This window comes from Acyrthosiphon pisum, chromosome A2 (assembly GCF_005508785.2).
Source record: "Acyrthosiphon pisum isolate AL4f chromosome A2, pea_aphid_22Mar2018_4r6ur, whole genome shotgun sequence".
In the NCBI taxonomy this organism is placed as follows: domain Eukaryota; kingdom Metazoa; phylum Arthropoda; class Insecta; order Hemiptera; family Aphididae; genus Acyrthosiphon; species Acyrthosiphon pisum.
Window position 1 is genome coordinate 28,478,451 of NC_042495.1, and position 23,266 is coordinate 28,501,716.

The following is a 23,266-nucleotide window of genomic DNA, read 5'->3' on the forward strand; positions in this document are numbered from 1 at the left end:
GTCCTATTGACCCAAATGAAATTAATAATTATGAAATGTAAAAACTTTTCATTATTTTATGAATATTTGTTGACTATATAAACACTATAAGTAATGAAAAAAACTTCTACATATATATTTTAATAAAAACCAATTTGATTTCAGGAATAAATTATCCACTATGCTTTGTATTGTGCTACTCAAACTCAATGTGTTTATGATAATATTGATTTAAAAGTACATGTTGATAGTAAATTCTTAAAAAAGCCTTAGAACTGTGGCTCATAATGTTATCAATTTAGTAATTTCATACATTTTGGTGGATGGGTAAAACTATGTATTGTTACACCTGAAAAATATGTCTTGCGTGCCGCTGAATGTATTATTATACAGATAATAATTAATAACGTAAAAACATGGGATAAAGTTTACAATATACATTTAATATAATAAAGATTATAGACAATTAGTTGATATTGTTAAAGTTCATTAGATATTAACATTTACCAGATAGAATTTTTGTATGTGTGTATGTTTTAATAAATTCCTTAGTACCTATTATTGACTATTGTAAAAAATGAATTGTTGTTATTTAATAAAATGTTATTGTACTGCAGTATGTTTTAACTGTTGTCTTGTTCTTTGTTAAAAACATGAAAAAACCGATTGTTACATAGAAATTATAATAAATGTACTTAATCATAAAACAGTAGAATACAATTAGATGCATTTTCGATAGTAGGTAATTAAAATTAGCAGAACAAACATTTTACTGTACTCAGTTAGTCTCACTGCACTCTCATAGGCTTATAACACTATGGTTCAGTTAACCAAATCATTCATATATATTCTATTCTATTTTGTAATCGTTTATTTGAATAGGTTCCATGTATAATACATTATACTATAGTACTTTATATTATATTTGATGATTATTTATTTACCTATTTAACCACCTGGTACCTAGATGATACATATTTAGTATTTACTATTTACTCAAAAGACAAGAATCATAACAGAAAAAAAAATGTATTGATAACTAACAACCTATACTAATATACTATTACCAACTACAATAATAATGACTATTGACTATAAAGCAAATAATAACATAATTGTATAAGCATACACAATTGTAATGTCAAGGAAATAACATTTTTTTTTGGTAGTCAAATTATTTTTAAGGAACCTACTTTATTTTTATTTGGTGAATTTACATTACTTACAAGTTAAAAAAGTAGCTTAACAAAAATAAATAATTCTATTCATTGTTAAAAAACTGAACATTTTCCTATTTGTGACACTGATTGCGCCTATTTATACTTACCAACTTTATACAAAAATACATTTTCTAAAAATGTATTACTGTACAGTTGAATAAGGTATTATTTTAGTAACAAATTACTAAAATGTTGTCTTAAGACTTTAAATTGTATGACATTATTATCTACAAATGTATTACTTTATTGTTTTTCTTATACAATGATATTATATCATTGAATTCAAATTTAATACCATCCATTATACATGTGGCCCACTTGTAACCTACTGTACAGCAGAGCGAAATCCACTTTTTTATTTTAGTTCCACTTTGATGTAAATTTGTTGAAATTATTTAGAAGGTGAATATTTAGGTTAAATGAGCTATAGATCAATAAAAACCCATACATATTAAATTATTAATATTTAAAATTTATATGAATATTTTCTTCAGTGACAGTAAAATAACACAATTTCGGGTAATTGTAATTCATTTAAATATTTTACCTATTGTGGCATCTATCCTTGTCATTCGTACAACTTTGGTTCTAATCGTAATTCAATACTTGAAGCCATACAATCGTAATTTGACTAAAATACACAATGTATTTAAGGTAATCAAAAAATGAAAACACTATCAACGACACCTAAATAGTGTGTAAGTTAAACTAAAGTAAAAGTGATTAGTGCGTTGTAGATTATACTTAAACGATCATCTATGCTCTCAAACACGTATTTAATTCTTATAATTTTCTGAAATCTAAAATATTCTGTACCTAATTTATTAAAAATAATTATATTTATTTGCGCGTTTAAATTATAAATGTTTAAGATTTTTGTTTATTTTAATTTAACAGACGATAATCTGATAATTACGTACGACTAAAAAAATTAAAGAAAATGTTCTTTTATACAATTAAAAATTATTTATGACCTTAAGATATTAACATAATATAATGTAATAATTAACTAGGTTGAAGATAAGCTACTTTAGGACATCATGGGGACGACCACGTTTTAGTCTTCGATTGATGGGGCTGACATTTAACCCGTAATGCAGTGGACCGTTATAGATGGCAGAAGAAACTTGCCGATAGGTCCTTTATGTAGTTCTTAATAGTTGGTAAATTGAAGTCGGTGTGCAGGGCATCATTTCGAACAAACCAGGGGCATTTGAAATCACACGGAGGATTTTAGATTGTAGAACTTGGATTTTATTTATGTGGGTTGGCGCACATTGACCCCAGACAGGGACAGCGTATAGTAATAGAGGACGAATGATTTGTTTGTATAGTAGTAATGAGCACTTCCAGCTCAGTGATGTTTGCCGATTTATTAATGGGTATAACATTTTTAAACGTTGGTATCCTTGTTGCACTTTAGAGGATAGGTATATGTGGGTTCCATGTAAGTTTTTTGTCCAGAATAACTCCAAGATATTTAATGTTTTGAGACCATGGTATATTGTTTCTGTTGATTTTTAAGGAATTATAATTAGTGGGTCTACGAAGTGAGAAAATGACTGCTGTGCTTTTGGTCGGGTTGAGAACGATTTTCCATTTTTGCGCCCATTTTTGTATTTCGTCAAGATGAGTTTGGATGTTTACAATTGTATTTTCGATTTTATCGGAACTAGAATAAATGACACTATCGTCCGCATATAAGGCTATTTCCGTGTTCGTTGTTGTAGGAAAATCTGATATGTAAAGGTTAAAAAGTATTGGAGATATTTTTGAGCCTTGTGGTACTCCTGTAATAATTTGTTTGACGTCTGAGTTTGTGCCATCTATTTGAACGGTGAAACTACGAGAGTGGAGAAAAGATTTGATGATGTTGAAGATTACAGTGGGTGTGTTAAGACATTTTAATTTATAAAGCAGTCCGTCATGCCAGACCTTGTCGAACGCTTTAGCTATGTCAAGAAAGGCCGCTCCAGTATGTTCTTTTTTTTCAAATCCGTTACTTATGTGATCTGTAATACGTAGTAGTTGCTGAGTTGTGGAATGGTTTGGTTTAAAACCAAATTGGCAGTGAGTAATTGCATCAGTTGCATTTAAATAACTAATAAGCCTGGTGTGAATAATTTTTTCGAAGATTTTTGAAACAGACGATAGTAAGCTGATGGGCCTGTAATTGTTTGGATCAGTATTATCTTTGCCAGGTTTCTTAATCATAATTATAGTGGCCAATTTCCAATTAGTGGGAAAGTAGCTCAATTTTAACAGGGCATTGAATAGCGCTGTCATAAATAGAACTGCTTTATGGGGTAGTTTTTTTAATAAAGAGTTGGTAATTAGGTCATGACCGGCAGATTTACGGTTTGGTAATTTCTTTATTATTTCTGAAATTTCTGTTGGGTTAGTGTATGGAAAAATATTTTGCGGTAAAATTTCAGGCTCGCTAAGTTTCTGAGACACCAAATTAATAGTTGCATTATCATTTAAGTCGTTAAGGGTAAATGTATTTTCTAAAGTGGAAGCAAACAAATTGCATTTTTCGTATTCTGTATTTATAAAGTTGTTACCGGATTTTAGAGGCGGGATTTTGTTGTCATTGGGCTTGATTAATCTTTTGGTCGCTAACCATAGATTAGAATCAGCGGGATGTAATGAAGATAAGTATTTTTGATATGAGTTTATTCTATGTTCTTCGAGTAGTAATTTTACTTTTTTGGTAAGGAAATTTAGCTTCTTGCGATCTTCTGGTCTTCTATGAAGTTGCCATTGTTTTCTTATACGGTGTTTGTCCTTTATAAATGTTTGTATTGATGGGGTAATTTTTGATTTGTAATTTTGACCCATAGTGGGTTTTAAGGGTATTGTACACTGTTCTGCAGCATAGGAGATTGTTTCATGAAAGTGAGAGATTGCTACATCAGCCAATAATGTATTAGAGATATTCTTAGGAATTTTTATATTATCTGAAACGTATCGTTTGAATTTATCCCAGTCAGGTTTCCCGTTTATAAGTTTGCGAGTTGGTTCAGATTGTATTAGTGATGCACCAATTGATATTTTTAGTGGCAAATGATCCGAATCTAGTTCGAATAGTGGTTCTTGATTAATTATTAAAGAAGTTGATTTAAGTAAAACAACGTCTAAAATGTCTGGGCTTTTGTTAGGATCATAAGGGTAATGCGTGGGATTTTCAGGTGCCGAGATAATCGCTGAGGAGTTTGATAGGTACTTATATAATTTCCTAACATTTGCGTTTGTTTTGTTGCATTTTCAGTTTACGTGTTTTGAATTTAAGTCACCAATGATAACAATTTATAAAGTCCTGATTACAAATTGGGAATCGTGTTTCGGGTAATTGTGCTAAGCAATCTACACATAAGACACGATGCCCGCAAGGCACAAGCGCATGTGTCCTTTGAGAAAATCTACAAACAACACATATATTTTCTTCATTCTGCTGCGGATAAAGTTCAGCCAAATTTTGAGGTACTTGAACGAATGGTACCTCATCATCAGAGTCATTTATAAACTGTCGCCAAATGTTTAATTCCCTGTCTTCTGGAATGACAAAATCATTTTCATCTAAAAAAATATATTTTATTGTGTTTGATTGATTTACCAAGTTATAATATTAGTTCATGAATATTATATGAAAACAATTCTTTGTAGTCGTTTTAAATAAAAGTTAAGAATAATTGATTAATTAAAAGTATATTTTATAGGTTATTACCCTCGTCATTGATTTGAGGTTCAGCTTCTTCCTGCCTTAGTGGAATGTTTTCAATTACATTTGCATCAACCTCAAATAAATTTATATTTCTACCTAAAAAAGTATTAAGAACTATAAACGCAATTTATTTTTAAGCAATATAATATAATACACTAAGTGGAATAAACCTATTTAAGAGTATACATACTAAGTAGCTTATAAAATATAGGCAGGCACCTACCTATTATTGGTTCTTCATATTGTAACTCTTCATAATTTTCTGGCTGTTAAAGATATTATGATTTATTTATATTTATATTATATAATTAGAAATAATTATTTTATTTTATCATTATAATCACAATTACTTCAAGTATATCTTCTTCATCTGCTACATTTATTTGGCGGTGGTCAGCATCTCCATCATTTTCTGGCTGTTGAAAACCATGGTTGGTTAATAACCATTGGGAAGTTAGTTACATATTATAATGTGTCAATTTTTATCAAATATTTATATTTATAATTATTAATTACTTCTATCTGTCCTGCATTTTCTTCTGCTACATTGTTCATTTCTTCGATTCTTTGTTCAATGTCAATATGCCAATTTAATTCGTCTTGTAGGTAACGTTCAGCACAGTGAGAACATTGTAGTAAAAACTCTCTTGTATTTATAATATCTAGTCGTAGCTGGGTAGTTGCAGTTTGAATACATTGAGAAATTAACAAATATTTAATTTTTACAGGACGGGATACTCGTTGGCCTCTCGCTAAATGTGTAATAGTTAAGTGATTTCTCAAACTTAATTTTTTCAAGTGTTCTGCAAAAAAAAAATTGTTTACATCATAGTGATGTGCCCTGTTTTTCTTTTTTTAGTTCACAAAAATTATATAATTTTATTTGGTATATGAAATAAAAAGATAATATGAACTTAAAGCATACAAATATATCATTTGATTTGCGGCTAACCAAATTGATATACATAATATATAACATTGCCGTTTAGACATAGAGCAGACGGGATGGGGACGCGGATTCAATAACAAATTATAGTCAGTTTCTAGTTGTTCTATATTATGTCTATGGTTATAACCCTATATGTTCTTTGAATCTACCTATAGTTTATGTCTTGTAAAATAACTGTTTTACTTACCTAAAAAATGTCCACAAATTTGGGTGTAGAGTTTGAAATTTCTGTTTTAGTTGACCGTGAAAAGACTCTATATTGTTGTTGGTTCTTCTAGGAACACCATATACTGAGAACACTTCAGATCCTTTTGTACGCAATCAATAACTTAAAGTGAATAATATACAAACAATTTAATAGAATGTAAGTTTATATTATGTTTCTTTAATAAAATATAAGTCTAAGTGTATACTATTAAATCAAAAAATTAAATCTTATGAGAATGAGAATGATTGAAATCATGTGGCATTTAGCATCAGTGCTTAGTTTTTCTGTAAGTACTAAATTCAAATTAACTATTTATTGTGGACATAGTAATACCTAAGAAATTAAATTAATTATTTATTTGTATATAGAGTAAAATTGTAATTTGCTTATTCATTTTATTTATGTAACAGACTAGTTTCATAACTTTTACAGCGTGTTTCATTTTTAAAGTAAAAAAAGAACAATATTGACAAATAGTGTACTTACTTTGAATAATAAGTAAAAAAAGACATAAGATTTACATTGTTATCCCTTGCATATCTCCGAATAACCTGGTAACCTTCATCAATTTTATTAGGCGGTAATAAAGCTAACACAGATACCATTTTAACACAAGTCTGAGCTTCACGGTTATTTTTTACATAGTTTGACAATCCATTTTTTCTTATATTTTTAACTAGACACTAAAAATGTAGTTGGTACAGTAATTAAAGCAAAATAGAAATATATTTTAGGAAAATAAATTATTTAACATAATATTATATGCCTACCTGTACATAATGAAAATAACATGCATTTTGAATACTTTCAGGGTATATGTTACTAAATGCATTTTTTAAAGCATTTTCATAGTAAGTCATGATACATACTGGCTGAATAGCTGGAAACAAGGCCTTACATTTTCTGAGAACAAGCGTATAAGCTGTTTCTGTTTTTGATTCCATTAATACATATATTATAGGGATGGACTAGATATTAAAAATAAAATATTATCATTTATTACTATTAACATTGTTTGTATTAACAATATTTGGCTAACTTTTTGAACTTACATAATTTTGAATATTAAAGTGCATAACAAACAATTGTCTACATTTTGGGGAGGATGGAACAACTTTAAACGTTGCATCCGCATGAAGCTCAGATCCACCCTGGCGTATAACTTCTTGAATCAAGTCCAAACAACCGAATATAATTGAAACTTTTCCATCAACATCAATTGTTCGGTCCTGGTAAAAAGAATGACCACAACAAGTATATCGGTCTGGATTGGTCTCCAAAATGTCTGCAAGTGCAACTAAGGTTGGTGGCAAAGCAGGCACATTTCTTCTACGGGCATGGCGCATGCACAACTCGGCTAAAGGCCAAGAATATTGTTCTGCACCTCTCATACGTCTGAAATGAAAATGGGTTAGTACTTAGGGTAGAGTTGCCACCTATAGCCAGTATCCCAGTATCCCTGCAGGTTATGGCCAGTCATTTTTATTTTAATTGAAAATAGTGTAATTTTTTAGTTTTTTTAAGACTATGGTTATAGTTGTATTCATCTACATCAATGTATTAACTGAGTGGTAACAATTATTACAAAAACAGTTGAGAACATTGTAAAAATATTTTTCAATATTTTGTTTAATTTCATCGCTTAATAAAATTGTTAAGAATTAAAAATATGTTAGCTTCTGGCGCTTCTGCATTTTGTGTTGAAATTATCAATTTATGTTTTTTTCCTATACCACTAAGTTAAATTCAGTGTAATGTACATAATTAGTTGTTTTTAATTACATTGCATATTGTATAGAGTTTATATAGGTAGGTAGCCATTGAGAAAACTATTTCTTTTAAACCCATCTATGGCCATGCATGGTAGTGGCCATAAACGGATCATAGATGAAATTCTATGGCCGTGTAATAACTTTTTTTTAATAAATAGTGCTCCAAATCGCAATATATTTATTCAGTAGCTTATTTAACTTGTTCAAATGTCACCAACTAAAGGAAAAACTCTAAAGACTACTCCAAAAAGGTTTTTATATTCACTTTCTACAGTTAAATTATAATTAAAGAGACTATTAGTGATGATAAATATTTTTGATATACCTCAAACACTAACTTTGTGTAGAGTTAACTTACTTAATGATACATTGTGATATAGCCATATAGGAATGATTATAAGTAAAGGTAGTCAAATGTACCATGTCCCTACTCCCTAGAACAACATTGAGGAATAATTATTATTGTAGTGGAAAATTAACCAGAACTCTTAATTGTCGTCCATTATAGTGGAACAATATCAGTCTTTTGTGACTAATTGGAACCTCATTTAACTTTGTTTTATTTTACATTAGAATATAATATTAAAATGACAAGCTTGAAGCAATACCTTATAGATTCCTCATCGTAGATATCCCTGAGCCTTGTTGTTTCATGCACTGCTCGTTCAATCAGAATCAATCTAAATTGCTTTTTAAACTTCAATAGTTCATTTTCTACATTATTAGGTCGATGCGAATGAGTTTCAATTGGTACTATAATACCATTAGCTAACTGTTTTGCTGAACCTTTACAGTATCTCTGACAGCATGCCAAATACCTTAAAATACAAACCAAATGCAATAAATGTTTTATAAATCCGCATACATAAAAATATTGGACCGTGAATTATGCCCGCCGTAAAAAAAGGTTGGAGACCCCTGGCTATATACTATAGATCCCTATTTTCGATTTTTTTATTTTATCCATTTATAAAATACATTATAGATACCTATGTAATTACGAATAATGCACTATTATATTATTATATAGTATAAATCAACTTACCGAATGCCGTTTTTTCGTCCGCCATTAATTTTATAAGTAAAACCTTCATGAGGGTAATTATTCATTTTGATGAAAAATAATGCCGACTTTACCGTTAAAGGTCTGTTGACGAAATGCGAGTATACGACGAAAATTATGGGGACATTGTTTACTTACAAATAAAACGACTGGAATATTTTCTATTTTTAAATTGTCAGTGATAAGGAAACCCAGTTGTAGTCCGGGCCAATTCTTAAAATCGTGATAAGGTTTGTTGCATGCGATAAAATTGTTATCGCATGAAAATAAATATTTAGTATTCTTGTCTTTTGAATAATATTGTGGTAAGACTTTAGTATTGAATACAATATACATATACTATGTGAATCGTAATGGATATTAGTGATATTACTTAAATAACATACAATTGTGTGAACGTTAAAATCGTATTATGTAGTATATTATTACATACCTATTATATATATACCTATTAATTTAGATACTTAATAGGCAATAGCATAAACATAATATTCTACTTTGGATTTGTGATTCAAAATTCAAAATACTCAATGTAAACTCACTTGTATTCCACTTGACACCCATAGCAAATCCTACTACTGACGCGAAGCCACTTAGAAGCATTATAAAATATTATTTCAAGAACAATTTTTAAAATAGGTAGTAAAAAATAAAAGTTTAGTGTTCTCAAATGAAATGCATAGAAAAAGTATTTAAATACTCAACAAGAATTAAATTAAACTACATTGTATTAATTTGTACATAGGTATATTTTTTCTGGATGAATATTTTAAGTTAATTTAATTTCTTTTACATGACTACATGAGTTAATACGGGACTTAAACATTTAAATCAATGATTAACCACTAACACTAACAACACTAACTACTACTGTTTTATTTTACAATGAATTAATATTAATTGAACAATCAAATTAAAGTTCAGCAACATTTGGGTACTAGCTATAGTTACATCAAACAAAAACTGACCGGCACATAATTATGGATCTTCGGCTATAAGCTCAACTAGAGACTTCATTTGAAATTGAGTAGGTCTTGATTTTGGACATTTTTCAGAAAAAACATTAACACAGTAGCACGATAGCATTGTACAAAAAAAAATCATTTTGGTCAACAACATTTTTGATTTTACAGTAAATTTTAACATCCTAAGCAAACATAAAAATGTTCACTGAACTAGGTACCTATCTAAAATAAGAGGAAGATTATTAATAAAATATATACCTATAAACATATACCTATAAACCTATAATATGTTATACTATGCATATTATTTAGATGTCACCAATAAATATATTGTAATCATAAAGAATAATGAAAAAAATATATAAAATGGATTTCATAATATACCCAATAGGCAGAGTTTCATGCATTAGGCAGAGAATATTTTTACCGTCTCATTTTTTTCATACAAACAGCCTATATGGCTATACCTATAACACCATTAAGGTTATTTAACATTATTTAATTTTATCTCAAAAGACAAAAGTTAACCTTGGACCTTTGTTGGCATCTTGTCTACAATATTACATCTTCCTCTTAAATGTTATAAGTTAGATATAATACTCAAATATCACTTTATTCATATCCAAAATGACATAATTATATATATATATATATTAATATATTATTTTATATTATATGTATGGTTCTATAAAAATAAAAATAAATAGATATTCATACTGAAATGCCCAGAGTTCTGTCTTTGGCAAACTGAATAAAGGATCATGTTGATTTTTTTGCTATGTCGTGTCATGTAGGTACTTAGACAAAATGTCTTTAATAATGGCCTTAAATTTAAATTTACTTGTTTAACTATTGTTTTCGATTATTATGCACTACTCGGTTTTATTGTTACTATTATTGTTATTTTCATGATTTATATTTGATAATTATTATTTTTTTAGCTGTTTAATATTACCATAGCTACTTAATAATTTTTACTTTTTTTTTTTAAATTATATCCAAAATAGGTATTATATTATAAGATAAGCATAACTGTACTTGCGATTATTGTATTTTGCTAAAGGGTTTAAAACCCGTTTATTATACAAAAATAAATAAATAAAAAAATAAATAAATATTACAGATTTAATACAGAAAAATTAAATAAATTCAAATTTAAATAAAAATTATTATAGAATAGTGTTAAAAAAAAAATTATTAACTGACTAAAGCAAAAACATTATTAACTGTATGAGTATCCCATTACCAAATAAAAATTAAAAATGCCAACGCTTACTTGGGAGTTGGGATAAAGTGTTTAAGGTCATCAATAACATTATTTACCTACATCAACACTATTAGTTAGTTCTTGCCCAATACATAAGAAAAGTAGAGCGTTTCATATTACTTGGCCGATAGTGTTCCTTAACTTGTTGGTTCTTGACAATAGTTAGTTTAGAAAATGTACTCTCACAAGTATAGCTTGTAACAGGGATTCCAAATTGAAAACATTTTAAGATACCTAATGAAAAAAATTATTTCAAGATCAAATATCTATCACACTGACTTGTTAAGTTTGACTGTTAAGTAGACTTGAGCTATCATAGTTAAACTAGAAGCTAATAAAAATAAAAAAGTAAGTAGGTAGCTAGGTAACTACTAACTTAGGTACTTGAATTATTGGTGATGAATGAAAAATTAAATTGAACAATTGTCAACTGATAATTTGGTCAAATGTTTCAAATAGATAGATAATAACCTTAATTTCTTAGAATATCAGTTATAAGAATATAGAAAGTTAAACAAAATAAGATATTGAAAAATTCAATACTTAAATGAAAAAAAAAAGTAGTTATATTATTTTTAACACGAGTTAGGTTAGATTATTTTACACATTAAATTCAACTTGTGTTACAAAGTTGATATGAATTAAAACTTAAAAAGTAATTTTCTAACTTAACTATAACTTTCTAACTAGTTAGTGCCCAGCTTTGAGCATATGCACTAAAACAATACCTATAACAGGAAAAAATAAGAAAACATTTAAAATTTTATTTTTCTCTAAATATTGTTAAAACTTAAGACTGCCTTTTTAAACCCTTTAAAAAAACTTGCATTGACTTCTTGACTCTCGTAATAACTAAATAATATTCTGTAGTGTAAGAAAGCAAAGTAATTTCAAATTCAAAATCTCCAAGGAGGAGTGATTTTCGAAATTAACATTAGCTTGAACCCTTGACTAATACAAAAAAATGATTAACGGACTTGTACGATAACAAAAAAATACCTGTCATCAAGGTGGATATATATCCACCTTGCCTGTCATTTCATTAGGTTCTAAGGTGATACGGGGTTCAGGGGTTACGTTAAAAAAATATGTGTCAACCTGTTTAACCTATAAAATATTTTTAAATTGTTTTCATTTTTATATATTTATATATTTAAATTACAAGGGGGGGATTTGTTGAACACCCAAAACCCCTCATATGTACGTAATTGTATCTTAAATAAAATATCTTTATTAGGTAGGTATACAGTTTTTAAGAAATATTAATTACTTATTTGATATTTCCTACTTAATAATAGTTTACAAATAAAAAATTTGATGTAAAATATCATTCATGTATACAGGTTTTAATTTTCCCAAAATTATTTTTCCAGAATATAATATTCCGTGTGTTATTATTTCTCACAACACCTTTCCTGTATTAATCATTCCTGGATTTAAATTTCCAAATATTTAGTTCCCAGTGAAATATATTTCCTGATAATAACTTTCGTGTTTATTATCATTCCTTACAACACCTTTCCCGTGTTTATAATTCCTATGAATTATGTTTCCATTTTTTTACTTCCCGATTGTAATTTTCTGTGAAATATATTTCTTGATAATAACTTTCCTGTTTACCATCATTCTTTAAAATATCTTCCCTGTATTTATTATTCCTGAAAATTATGTTCCAGTGCATTATTTTCCTGTGTTTTACAGCCCTCCCGGCGGTCCTACCGTGACAACAACAGTATCGTGCGTGCAGACGACGCAGCGTGTATACACCGTGTGTACGGTGGTAAGCGGACGAACACTGCCGCAACAACGAGACGCAACGCGACGTATAAAATATGATATTATGTAGGTACTGTTACGAATGAGCAAAAAACAACTGTCGGAAAACGATGTGACAGCCATACATAATAACGAGCCACGGGTGATGGCTTTATGCCCCGGCGCAATGGATTACGCGTGGTAGGTAAATGCGTAGCGGATAACACACAACAATCGATTCGCGTAATATTATGTGTGGTGCGAGCCCTTTGACGGTGACTACTCGCACACGCACACAAACACACCGGTACTGAAGACGAACAGTGGACGACTAAATCTACAGCGACAACGATATTTGCATATCACCGACCGTAGTAGGCCGATAACATGTATTGCATAACACGGCGGCCGACCGGTTGTCTCGCTAGACGCGAATACGACAACGGCACGACCTTTGATCAGGCCGTGCTCGACTGCGTGACTTATCATTGTGCTGTGGCGGCAACAAACTTAGAAGTTAGTAGATAATATCCATGACAAATTGCACGGAAAAACAAATTTGGTTATAGTAAATAGTTGGATAATTTTCAGCTGGCGTAACATTTTATTTAGTTACATCAATCAATGTGTTTAGTTGAGAGTACTAAAATGAATTAGTTAAAAAAGTATAGTTTCACCAACCTATTTTATTGTAATTTCAACTATATAAAATAGTTATTTCAATTTAACCATATAAAATGGTTAATGTACAAATATTGAATAGTTACAGCGACTATAATCAATGTTAAAATAATATATAAATAAAATAAAAATTTTGACTATATAATATAGTTATGCCAACCATACAATTTAGTAGGTACAAGTATATTACAACTGACTACCCAATGTCGTACTTTTGTAAGGTTGGAATTTATGACCCGTTATAAATAACACGTTTTGAAAAAAAAGTAAAAGTTTGAGCTTAATTTCAACTGGAAAATAGTACGTTTTGACAAAAAATAACAGTTTTAATCGATTTATCGCCATTTTTTCCATAAGAATCGATGTATACCTCGATTTTATTGAAAATGGAGATAACACGTTTTGCATAAAAATACCTAAATTATTATTTTTAATTAACTTTCAACTACCTTTTTTTTTCGCATTACTTCCACGACATATGGTGTATAACATATTATGTTACATTTTATTAATAATTTTAACACCTTTTGTTTTTTGTCCTTAATGGGCGCACATTTTAACATTTACATTTTAAGGAAGAATAAAAGATTATATTGTTGGTTTAAGGCCCGCTGTTTGCGTTTCTTGACTTTCCAGCCTGGCTTTGGTGCCCGTCAGCTGGAAAGTCATGTTTGTGTGTTCTCGGCCCGGCTTGAAAGCCAGCCGGCCTCGATTCTCGTACTGCGCATCCTTCTCCTTCCGGTGTTCTGCAGAGTGCATCTCGTCGTTGTTGTTCGTCTAGTTTTCCTTCTGTAACCGTCCTTGTGTTCTGTCGTCATTCCGGGATCCGCTCGAGTCGCTGCGTCACGTTGGTGTCTGCATTTTTGGCCCCTACTTCCTCATTCGCGATCACTCTGATGATGGCAAGTCGTGCTGTGGGTGTCGGTACTCCTGCGCAGTGAACACTCAACCCATTGTTGGACTATTTTCGATGGGTTTTCAGGGGTGTGGATGAGATGCCGGTGTTGTGCTGCTTCCCACTCGACTCCCGGAGTCCGTCTTCGGCTGTTGTTATGTCGGATGGGGGCGATGTTGGCCCTCTGTAGTCGTGGAACGCCGGTGTGGGGCTTGTTCAGTTTTCCTTCTGGTTCATCCGTCTGTTCGTTCGTGCTGTTTGGTGCGTTGAGTACCAAGTTGGCGGAAACTTGAGGCGTCCGACCAGAGCGCTCTTTCTCGAATCAATTGAGATCACCCTGACGGTGGCAAACCGTATCGTGAGTGTCTTATAATGCCCCGGGGCACACCTGCCGCTGTGGGGCAGTTTCGGATGATTGTACTAAGGCGCTGGGTGGTCTAACCTTTGGGTCCCCGCATTCCGTTCGTCTTCACATTGAGCCTTCGGTCTGTTGATGGTGGTTGGAGAGCGATGTTGGCCCTCTCTGGTCGCTAGTGTTGACCCGTTGGTGTTCAGTTTTATAATGTCTACCTCCACTGCCACCCCCGTTGGCAGGAACCGGAATTCCGTTTCCAGTCGGCACCATGTGGAGGTGGGGGTAGGACTCTGCCAACCAACTTTCAACTACCTATATACTTTATTAATTTACTAGTTCAAAATATACTACATACATATAGTATAGCTAACGAATTAATAATTTTAATACTTAAACATCCAATAAAATGCATTATTCGTAATTGTTCAATAATCAGATTATTATTTTATTAAATATACAGAATATCTCAAATCAACTAGAATGCAATATTACGAAATATGTTTTGACGTTAATGTCAAATCAATCACATAATCAAATATCTGATGTACAAGAATTAATACTATCAAGTACAGATAGTGGTCACGTTTTGGATAATCTTCTTCCGGGTTTTAAATATAACATAAAATTAACTCCTTCGACAAGTAATGGGACGTTACCATCCTCGCCTATTTATTCAATCACTACTCTTATGACAAGTAAATATTTATTTATTTTTATTTAAAATGTTATTGATTTAATTTAATATAATTATTTATGCAATAGAATAATACTTTCTGTCTATATTATGTTACAATTGATACGTCAAATATTAGTGCTTAAAACCTAGGAACTAATGTAGGTATACTACATTGTGTTAACACAGGCATTGTACAGTTATATAATTAATATAAGATAAGCCCCACCAGTAATATGGGTGTAATCTAACACCAGAGTGTATACTGATTTTTACATTGTAGTCAGTCGGTTGGAGACCTGAAACGAGTTGGGTCGTCCTGAAAGCTGGGCCGAAAGATAATGTTTTTCTTTGTATAATAAAGTGTTAATGTTTCCATAAAATATATAAGTTGTGTTTTTATTGTTCGAAGAAAGATAGTTAACAATTGTATCGTAACAGTAGGTACTAGCGACAATATAGCAGGCTTTTTTGATTCGTGTATCGATTGAACAAATATAAAACATTCTTGATATGTAGTGGACTGTGTTTTATTAAATATATTAATAAGAATATTGGTAATAATATGATAATATACTGTACATATAAGTAGTATGTTTTAGTCACAACAGTGCATGAATACACAAAATATGTACCACTCAAATGATGCTGTGGTGCTCGTGGTTCCGGGATCCGTAAGTAAGACTTAATAGAATAAAAATCAACAAGTGTGATCCCTCACACACAGTGTGATTCACAAAACGAAATATTCGCCAGTAATACATTTACAACGCAATCTCGAGTGTCTAAAATTAAAGAAAAGACATCTTAGAACTGGAACATTTTTTTATAAATAACGCGAATGTGCGATGACCTAAAAAATATTAACCAAAAAAACATGTGCTGCGCGGCCGCCAGCGTTATTTTCCACCTCGTCAGAAGTGACGAAGAATATTGGAACTGAAATAGAACTAATAAATTCCGCAGAATCTCGAGTCACCAACCACAAAGTGTAAGAAGGCAAAAGTGACATAGGACAAAAATTGGCCTAGTCGCGTAGCTGCAAATGGAAACACGAGCAACAACTTATCCATGTGTAATGTCGTCAAAATTGCCACCATCACTATTAATTTATAGAACTTTGGACTAAAGATTTCACTGACGACATTATTCCTAATACCTATTACATGTTTAATTCTCTACTATCAATGAATAACTAAACACTAAACGAGCAAAAATCTGTGATGATATAGTTGCTGTTGATAACGATGACCAGGTAGCCAGTTAAGCAACTCCATCATTACCAACACATAATCGAGAGCACATTACATTTTGTTACAAACACAGTTTGAACACGAAAATCTACTAATATGATGTATAAGTATCGTGTATACAAATAATAATAAACATTTTAAAGAGGGATTTACTTAGAGTTATAAATACCTATCTACAAGAAACAAAATACTTAATGCCCTACATGTATTATAATATCTTACATTAAATATAATAATTGTACCTTAATTTTTAATATAGAAAATGACGTTCAAATAAAGAATATTTCCACTAAAAATGAAAATGGAAAAATCAAAGTAAATTGGATATTGGTAAATCCTCATCGACATTACGCTACAGTTGATGTACCAGTAACAGCAATCATTAAATATAAAGTAATTCTATTCAGCAAAAATTGTATAACTGCAATTTAATTAGTTATTAATAATTATATTATCTGCATGATAATAAATAGGTACCTATTAATTATTCATTCATATGAAAATTAACATTAGCATTACATATATTATTATACAATATTATGTTAAGACATATTGACTTTTTATGATTTTATTGATATACAAATTATTATCAAGATCACTAACCATTTTATTTATTGCCTTTTTTTTTGATTTTTATTAATTATATATTAATTATATCATTGGTATTATTGGATTGACTTTCACATAAACTTTTTACTAGACTCTTTACTTCGTTGTTTAAATTGTTGAAAATAGGTTTCCCTATGTAATTAGGAGAACTTCTAGAACTAATTAATAAGGTGTATGACGGTTTAATGTATTTTCCTGTTCTTCTGTCTATTATTTCTATAGCATTGAGTGTATGGTTCTGTATAGATTAACTAAAATTTGCCTTATGTTTAATTTATAAACAGATAATATATTAGTATAGTTCAATAATTCCTCTGATGGGTATCTTAATGGTAGGGAGTATGCTACTTTTACAATAATTTTTTATGTAGTAAGCAATGTATTGATATCTGTTCTGTTGGTGCCTCCCCAACATGTTATGCCGTATAATAGAATAGAATTACATAGTGTCATGTAAATTTGTCTTATAATATTACTTTATCAAGGAATCAAATTTTGTAAAATAAAATAGAGTTAAGCTCCTCATTTTATTTTTGATATCATGTATATAATCTGACCATTTTAGAGTAAAGTCCATTGTCAGACCACTTTAATTAGTTGCAACTACAATTTTTATACCAGTTCCACATTTATGTATTATAAATTTATATCCAACATGAAGCTGTGTATATTAATAGTTACTATCGTTTACAGCTATTGGCATGCAAAACGATGTGTTTATGTTAAGTAATAACAGATTTTTTTCCATCCAATCAGATATGCAGTAATACAATACAATCCAAAATGTGTTTGAAAAACAGTAGAATATAGATCAGAATAGTCTATCTGACTTAATTTCAGAGTTACAGACATTAAAAGTTAAAACATTTTAAAACTACCGGTACCAGTAGCAGCAATTGAGATCCTTCAAACGTGTTGTAACATTGGCTGTTAAAGTAACACGATTAGTCACTCCCTAACTCTACCAATTCTGGTTATCAAAGTCGAAGTCCTGCGGACCTATCGTATCACGACCGGTATCTTGACATAATATTGTAAAATATTAAAAATAACAAACAAAGAATCGTAAATTCTACGTAATTTAAAAAAAAAATAGATTGTGGAATATCAATTTTCTCTAGCTATTAAAACACATTTTGGATTAATTTTGATTTTAGTGCTAAAACAAAATTCATTTTAACATTACTTTTTCCAACAATATTAAATTTTGAAATAAGAATGTTTAATTCTGTGTATGATTTTTAAAAAATTCACGTTTTGGAAAAACCGTACATTTAAAAGATTTTTAATGATACCTTCGAAACGAAGTCCATCCGACTTATTTATTTTTACATTATTATAATATAAAACACTAAGAAAACATTTTGAAAAAATAAATAATAAACTCCGATAGGTTCTTTAATTAAAATTATGCCTATGTATAATTTAAATTTAGGTGAAACGAATTCTCAGCTGTTCCATAAGGGAAGTAGAACAAAATTGGACGTCAATAACAATTTTTAATCGAACCAATTATGAAATAATTGACACAGTGCCGAATTCTCAATATAGTATAAAAGTTTTTGTTGACGTTAAAGACAAAAATACTACTCAACGAGAAAATATGATTGATGTCTTAACACCAGCATCAAGTAAAAATATATCAAAATATCATAGTTGAATATATATTATTTTATTTATAAAAATATTCTTTTATTAGATCCAATAACTGAACCAGTCTTAGATCCTGATCATCCAATGTACATCACTAATAACTCTGTATTTGTTCAGTGGAAATTGTCTTCCGAAAATTGCTCAAAACTAAATGGATTTTTATCTCAATTCTATATAGAATTAAAGGTAATTTCTATAATAATAAATATAATTTTTTGTAATACCAAATCAAATATCTATTTGTAGGATAAGGTTGATGACATTTTACAAATAAGAGAAACCAAAAATAGTTACATTGGCTTTAAAGAGCTAAGATCCAACACAGATTATGAACTGAAAATATTTATAAAAACTCACTTCGGTTATAATCCAGAATATTTTCTACTCGCCAATTTCAAGACTAAATTAGAAAGTGAGAGGACTCTAATTACCTATACAACGGTTTTAATGTATAAATATTATGTTAGCAAAGCTTACGTTTGTTTTTACTTTACACATTTTTAGATTTAAAACCAGTAGAAGATTTAGTGGTTTATAAAAAGAGTCCAAAGAATCGTATGGTAGGGTTTCGCTGGAACTATACACAAGATACAAATGTAGACGGATTTATAGTTTCGTTTGATGAGAATCCTTTAATAAACACGAAAAACACTTCCATAATACCTCTGCAGAAATGCTCTGCGTGGCCAGAATACTATTGTCATACATTTTATAATTTGAGTCCTAGCAACAATTACACATTTAAAGTACGTGTTGCCGTGGATAGAGAACCTTTACCTCTAGCTACGTATTATTGCATACAGACATACAGTATTCAATAAACTTAACTTTGAGAACTCTGTTTGTTTTTTCTCTCTGGCTCAACTGTAATATAGATAATATGTATTCGTATAAAATCATTTTGTTTTTATATATTTGAATTATCTTAGAGTCAAATCATTTATTACAAAAATTATAGAGAATAATAATTTTGAGACTATGATAATACATAATATAGATTTAGCTAAATATTTTCTCAAAACCACATTATACCCATTTAAACGTAAGTAGAACATTTTTTGAATAGGTGATTTTCTTGAATACATAGTCAAAAATCACAAAAAACCGTTTCACGCGAATGTATTTCATCTATGTTCGCAAGGGTCTGTGAGAGAATACAAATTTATTATATCCTTTTAACAAAATTAATTATATTTATACGAGATGTAATTATTTTTATATCAGATAAAGCCAAAGTCAATAGATTATCCAGAAGGTGGTAATGTTTCGTCTATTTCTTTTAACAGCATCGATGGACGTAAGTACCTACCTATGATCTACCCTTATACCGATAATAATACCTAGACCTAAAATTAAATTTAATTAAAATAATAAATAGGTAGGTATATAATAATATTATATAACAATATAAAACTACAATTTAATAATACAGTACTAAGACTGACTATAATAAGGCTCTACATAATTTATAATGGGTATGCTATGCCACCATTTTGCGACTCATTTATCAATGATAAAATGATAAAATAAATGGGGAGAAATTCATATTCAAATAACATTATTAGTCGCAAAATGGTTTAGCATTCTTGTATCTATAGTGTTCTAACTATAGTAACTTCTAACTACCGATTTGCTTATAATATATTTATGATAATTTGTTTATTGCACAAAATTTAGTACCTGATTCTCCAATGAATTTAAAAACGACCGAAATTGGTAGCTCTACAATTGTTCTCCAGTGGGATATTCCATGGATATTCAACGGTGTATTGAAAATGTTTGTTATTAATGTTGATGAAATTACACCAATAGACATGAACACCTGTTGTGTTACCATTACGCCAGTAGAAATTCCAGTTAACGAAGAACTACCTACGTATAATCATACGGTAATGTATTTTACATGAAGATGAAATATTTTACAGTAGTAAGATAAATTGTATTTGGAATGTGCACCATTTGATGCAAGATAAAAAATAACGTATAACAAATTAACTTATCATAATTAATACCTATATAAGTGGTAAACCCGATTTAAGATAACTTGTAACATATAAGGATTTTTGATGAGATTTAGCTCTTTAGCGGTCTAGTTTTGATGGCGAAAATGTTTGAGTTTTGAGTTTGAGTGTCAAGAAATCTCACATGCCCATCTCCTGTGGAAATTGGTTATTTAATCGGCTTGATACCCCCCCCCCCCCCCCCACCGTGTATTCACTGTCTTTTTTGTAGGTAAATAGTGTAAAGTTTAAAAACCATGTTTGAGTATCCGGCAAGTCGGTCATAAACGGTGACGATACCAGACAGTGTAATCCGCCTGCGGTAGATATAGTTTAAGACTGAAAAGCGTGTTTGAGTTCCACTTCACGTATCTTGAGCGCTCGCTGAGACTGAATTGTGATGGTCGATGTAGAATTGTCGGTCATTTTGCCGTACATCAGTTTGAAATTCAAGTGCATGTTCATGCCACCGTTGATGATGGACTCAGCGATGTTGGTTTTTTTGGTACCTTTAGGTTCGTTGAAGTAGAATGTCTTCGTCACGTCACGATTGTCGTCGACGGCCACCATCATATGGTCGTACACCATATATAGTTTTGGTAGGTAGTGAAAATCACTAAAACTACAAATCTACAATACCATATTGTATGGTACCTACTTCTTTTTTAGGATATTTATGCATCGTATAGGTATTAAAAAAAAATAGTTTTGTACAACTTTGTGCTTTGTTGTTTTTATATTGTCTAAATACAAACACCTGAGTAAATTATTTATTTTACAGATAACTGGCCTACAACCCGGGTCATTATATTCAATTGGAGTTTTAACTGTATCCAAATCATTATGTTACAGTTCGCAGTCTAGACTGTCTGTCACACTTCCAACTATTTAAGAAATCATTTTATTTTTCTCTGACATACTAATAAATGTACAATATATTTTTGTCATTTATTCAAAACTATTAATGTAGTGTAGTGCTTACATAATATTATTTGCCATGTACCGAATGAACCTAATTAGTAATAAAATATATCTTGGAATTATGTCATTTCACAAGGACCAAAAAATAATTATTTAGTATATTCAATTTTTTAAACTAAGAAAACTAACAAAGACTAACCATGTATTCATGCACCTTTGTAATATAATGTACTCATCGACTCTTTATTTCCCATATTTTTAGCTAACCGTAACAAAGTGTATACACCAAAATTGCACGTGTGTTATTCATATCTATAGGTAAGTGTAAGTGTGTTCCTAATGGTAAATAAATATACACACAGATTTACCAATTATTATTTTCTAAGTACCTTCCTACCATTGATCGAATTAACTTACAACGATGAACGTAAGTATCTATCTACGATTTGCCCTTATACAAATAATAGTTAAAATACCTAGACTTAAAATTAAATTAAAATAATAAATAGATATAATATTATGTAGGTATAATAATATTTTGTAACTTATTTATAATAGTAGAATGCTAAGAATAATTATAGTAACTACTAACTACCGATCAACTTGTGATATGTTTATCATTATTTGTTCATTGCACAAAATATAGTTCCTGATTCTCTAAAGAATTTAAAAACGACCGAAATTGGTAGCACTATAATAGCCCTCCAGTGGGATGTTCCATGAATAATTTCAACGGTGTATTGAAAATGTTCATTATAACCATCGAAGAAATTTCATCAAATGACATGGACATGCTAACACGTGTTGTGTAAGCATTACGCCAACAGATATTCCGGTTAATGAAGAACTACCTACGTATAACCATACGATAATGTATTTTACACAAATCTGATATATTTTACAGCTATTATACTATAAATTGTAGGGGTTTAACTTGGAATTCGTTCATTGATGTGAGATAAAAATAATTTTAATCTGTTTTTAATTTTTTTAATTTTTTAATCGCATTATCATAATATTTTTTCTTAAACATATTAATTCGTGTTCTACAATTTATTCATACCTCAGACAGCAATTGTATAACATCAATATTATAATAACGTCAATATTTTGTTAAATAGCAAATATTATAATTTTGGCGTTATTATAACATTATCTACAGTTAAAATATATAATGTTACATTTATAATATTTCTTTAATGTGCTCGATAAATTTTTTTCATAATATTAAAGATTAAATCACGTAATAATATTACAATAACATCAAGTTATTAACTTTTTATAATATTTTGTTTAGAATATTTTGGTCTTGTCTTCGAATGTT

The 23,266-nt window shown here is 29.9% G+C and overlaps 3 protein-coding genes across 3 annotated transcripts; 1 reads left to right on the forward strand and 2 right to left on the reverse strand.

Annotated features, from left to right (window-relative positions):
* Window positions 1-4,464: 4,464 nt before the first annotated feature.
* On the reverse strand, window positions 4,465-5,478 carry LOC115034129. Its single transcript, XM_029489906.1, has 5 exons — window positions 5,440-5,478; window positions 5,274-5,339; window positions 5,147-5,189; window positions 4,927-5,019; window positions 4,465-4,778 (listed from the first exon to the last, which is right to left on the reverse strand). Exons 1-5 carry the CDS (start codon window positions 5,476-5,478, stop codon window positions 4,492-4,494), a joined length of 528 nt encoding a protein of 175 aa, XP_029345766.1. The 3' UTR covers window positions 4,465-4,491.
* Window positions 5,479-6,838: 1,360 nt separating this feature from the next.
* On the reverse strand, window positions 6,839-9,178 carry LOC107885085. The gene is made up of 3 exons (XM_029489907.1): window positions 8,461-9,178; window positions 7,133-7,475; window positions 6,839-7,048 (listed from the first exon to the last, which is right to left on the reverse strand). The coding sequence occupies exons 2-3, from the start codon at window positions 7,469-7,471 to the stop codon at window positions 6,839-6,841; spliced, it is 549 nt and encodes a 182-aa protein (XP_029345767.1). The 5' UTR covers window positions 7,472-7,475; window positions 8,461-9,178.
* Window positions 9,179-15,299: 6,121 nt separating this feature from the next.
* Window positions 15,300-22,091, forward strand: LOC100568743. The gene is made up of 9 exons (XM_008189938.2): window positions 15,300-15,528; window positions 17,019-17,152; window positions 18,804-18,999; window positions 19,068-19,207; window positions 19,268-19,433; window positions 19,526-19,767; window positions 20,246-20,318; window positions 20,699-20,910; window positions 21,803-22,091. The coding sequence occupies exons 1-9, from the start codon at window positions 15,345-15,347 to the stop codon at window positions 21,911-21,913; spliced, it is 1,458 nt and encodes a 485-aa protein (XP_008188160.2). The 5' UTR covers window positions 15,300-15,344; the 3' UTR covers window positions 21,914-22,091.
* Window positions 22,092-23,266: the final 1,175 nt, after the last annotated feature.

Excerpts from the sequence above, each read along its gene's own strand:
- LOC100568743 (XM_008189938.2), top strand. The coding sequence starts at position 15,345 with ATGTCAAATCAATCACATAATCAAATATCTGATGTACAAGAATTAATA. Across the intron at positions 19,434-19,525 it reads TTTCAAGACTAAATTAGAAA|ATTTAAAACCAGTAGAAGAT; the intron begins GTGAGAGGACTC and ends ACACATTTTTAG. Across the intron at positions 20,319-20,698 it reads TTTTAACAGCATCGATGGAC|TACCTGATTCTCCAATGAAT; the intron begins GTAAGTACCTAC and ends CACAAAATTTAG.
- LOC115034129 (XM_029489906.1), bottom strand. The coding sequence starts at position 5,478 with ATGAACAATGTAGCAGAAGAAAATGCAGGACAGATAGAA. Across the intron at positions 5,190-5,273 it reads ATGAAGAAGATATACTTGAA|CCAGAAAATTATGAAGAGTT; the intron begins GTAATTGTGATT and ends TATCTTTAACAG. Across the intron at positions 4,779-4,926 it reads ACCTCAAATCAATGACGAGG|ATGAAAATGATTTTGTCATT; the intron begins GTAATAACCTAT and ends ATATTTTTTTAG.
- LOC107885085 (XM_029489907.1), bottom strand. The coding sequence starts at position 7,471 with ATGAGAGGTGCAGAACAATATTCTTGGCCTTTAGCCGAGTTGTGCATG. Across the intron at positions 7,049-7,132 it reads ACTTTAATATTCAAAATTAT|TCCATCCCTATAATATATGT; the intron begins GTAAGTTCAAAA and ends TTTAATATCTAG.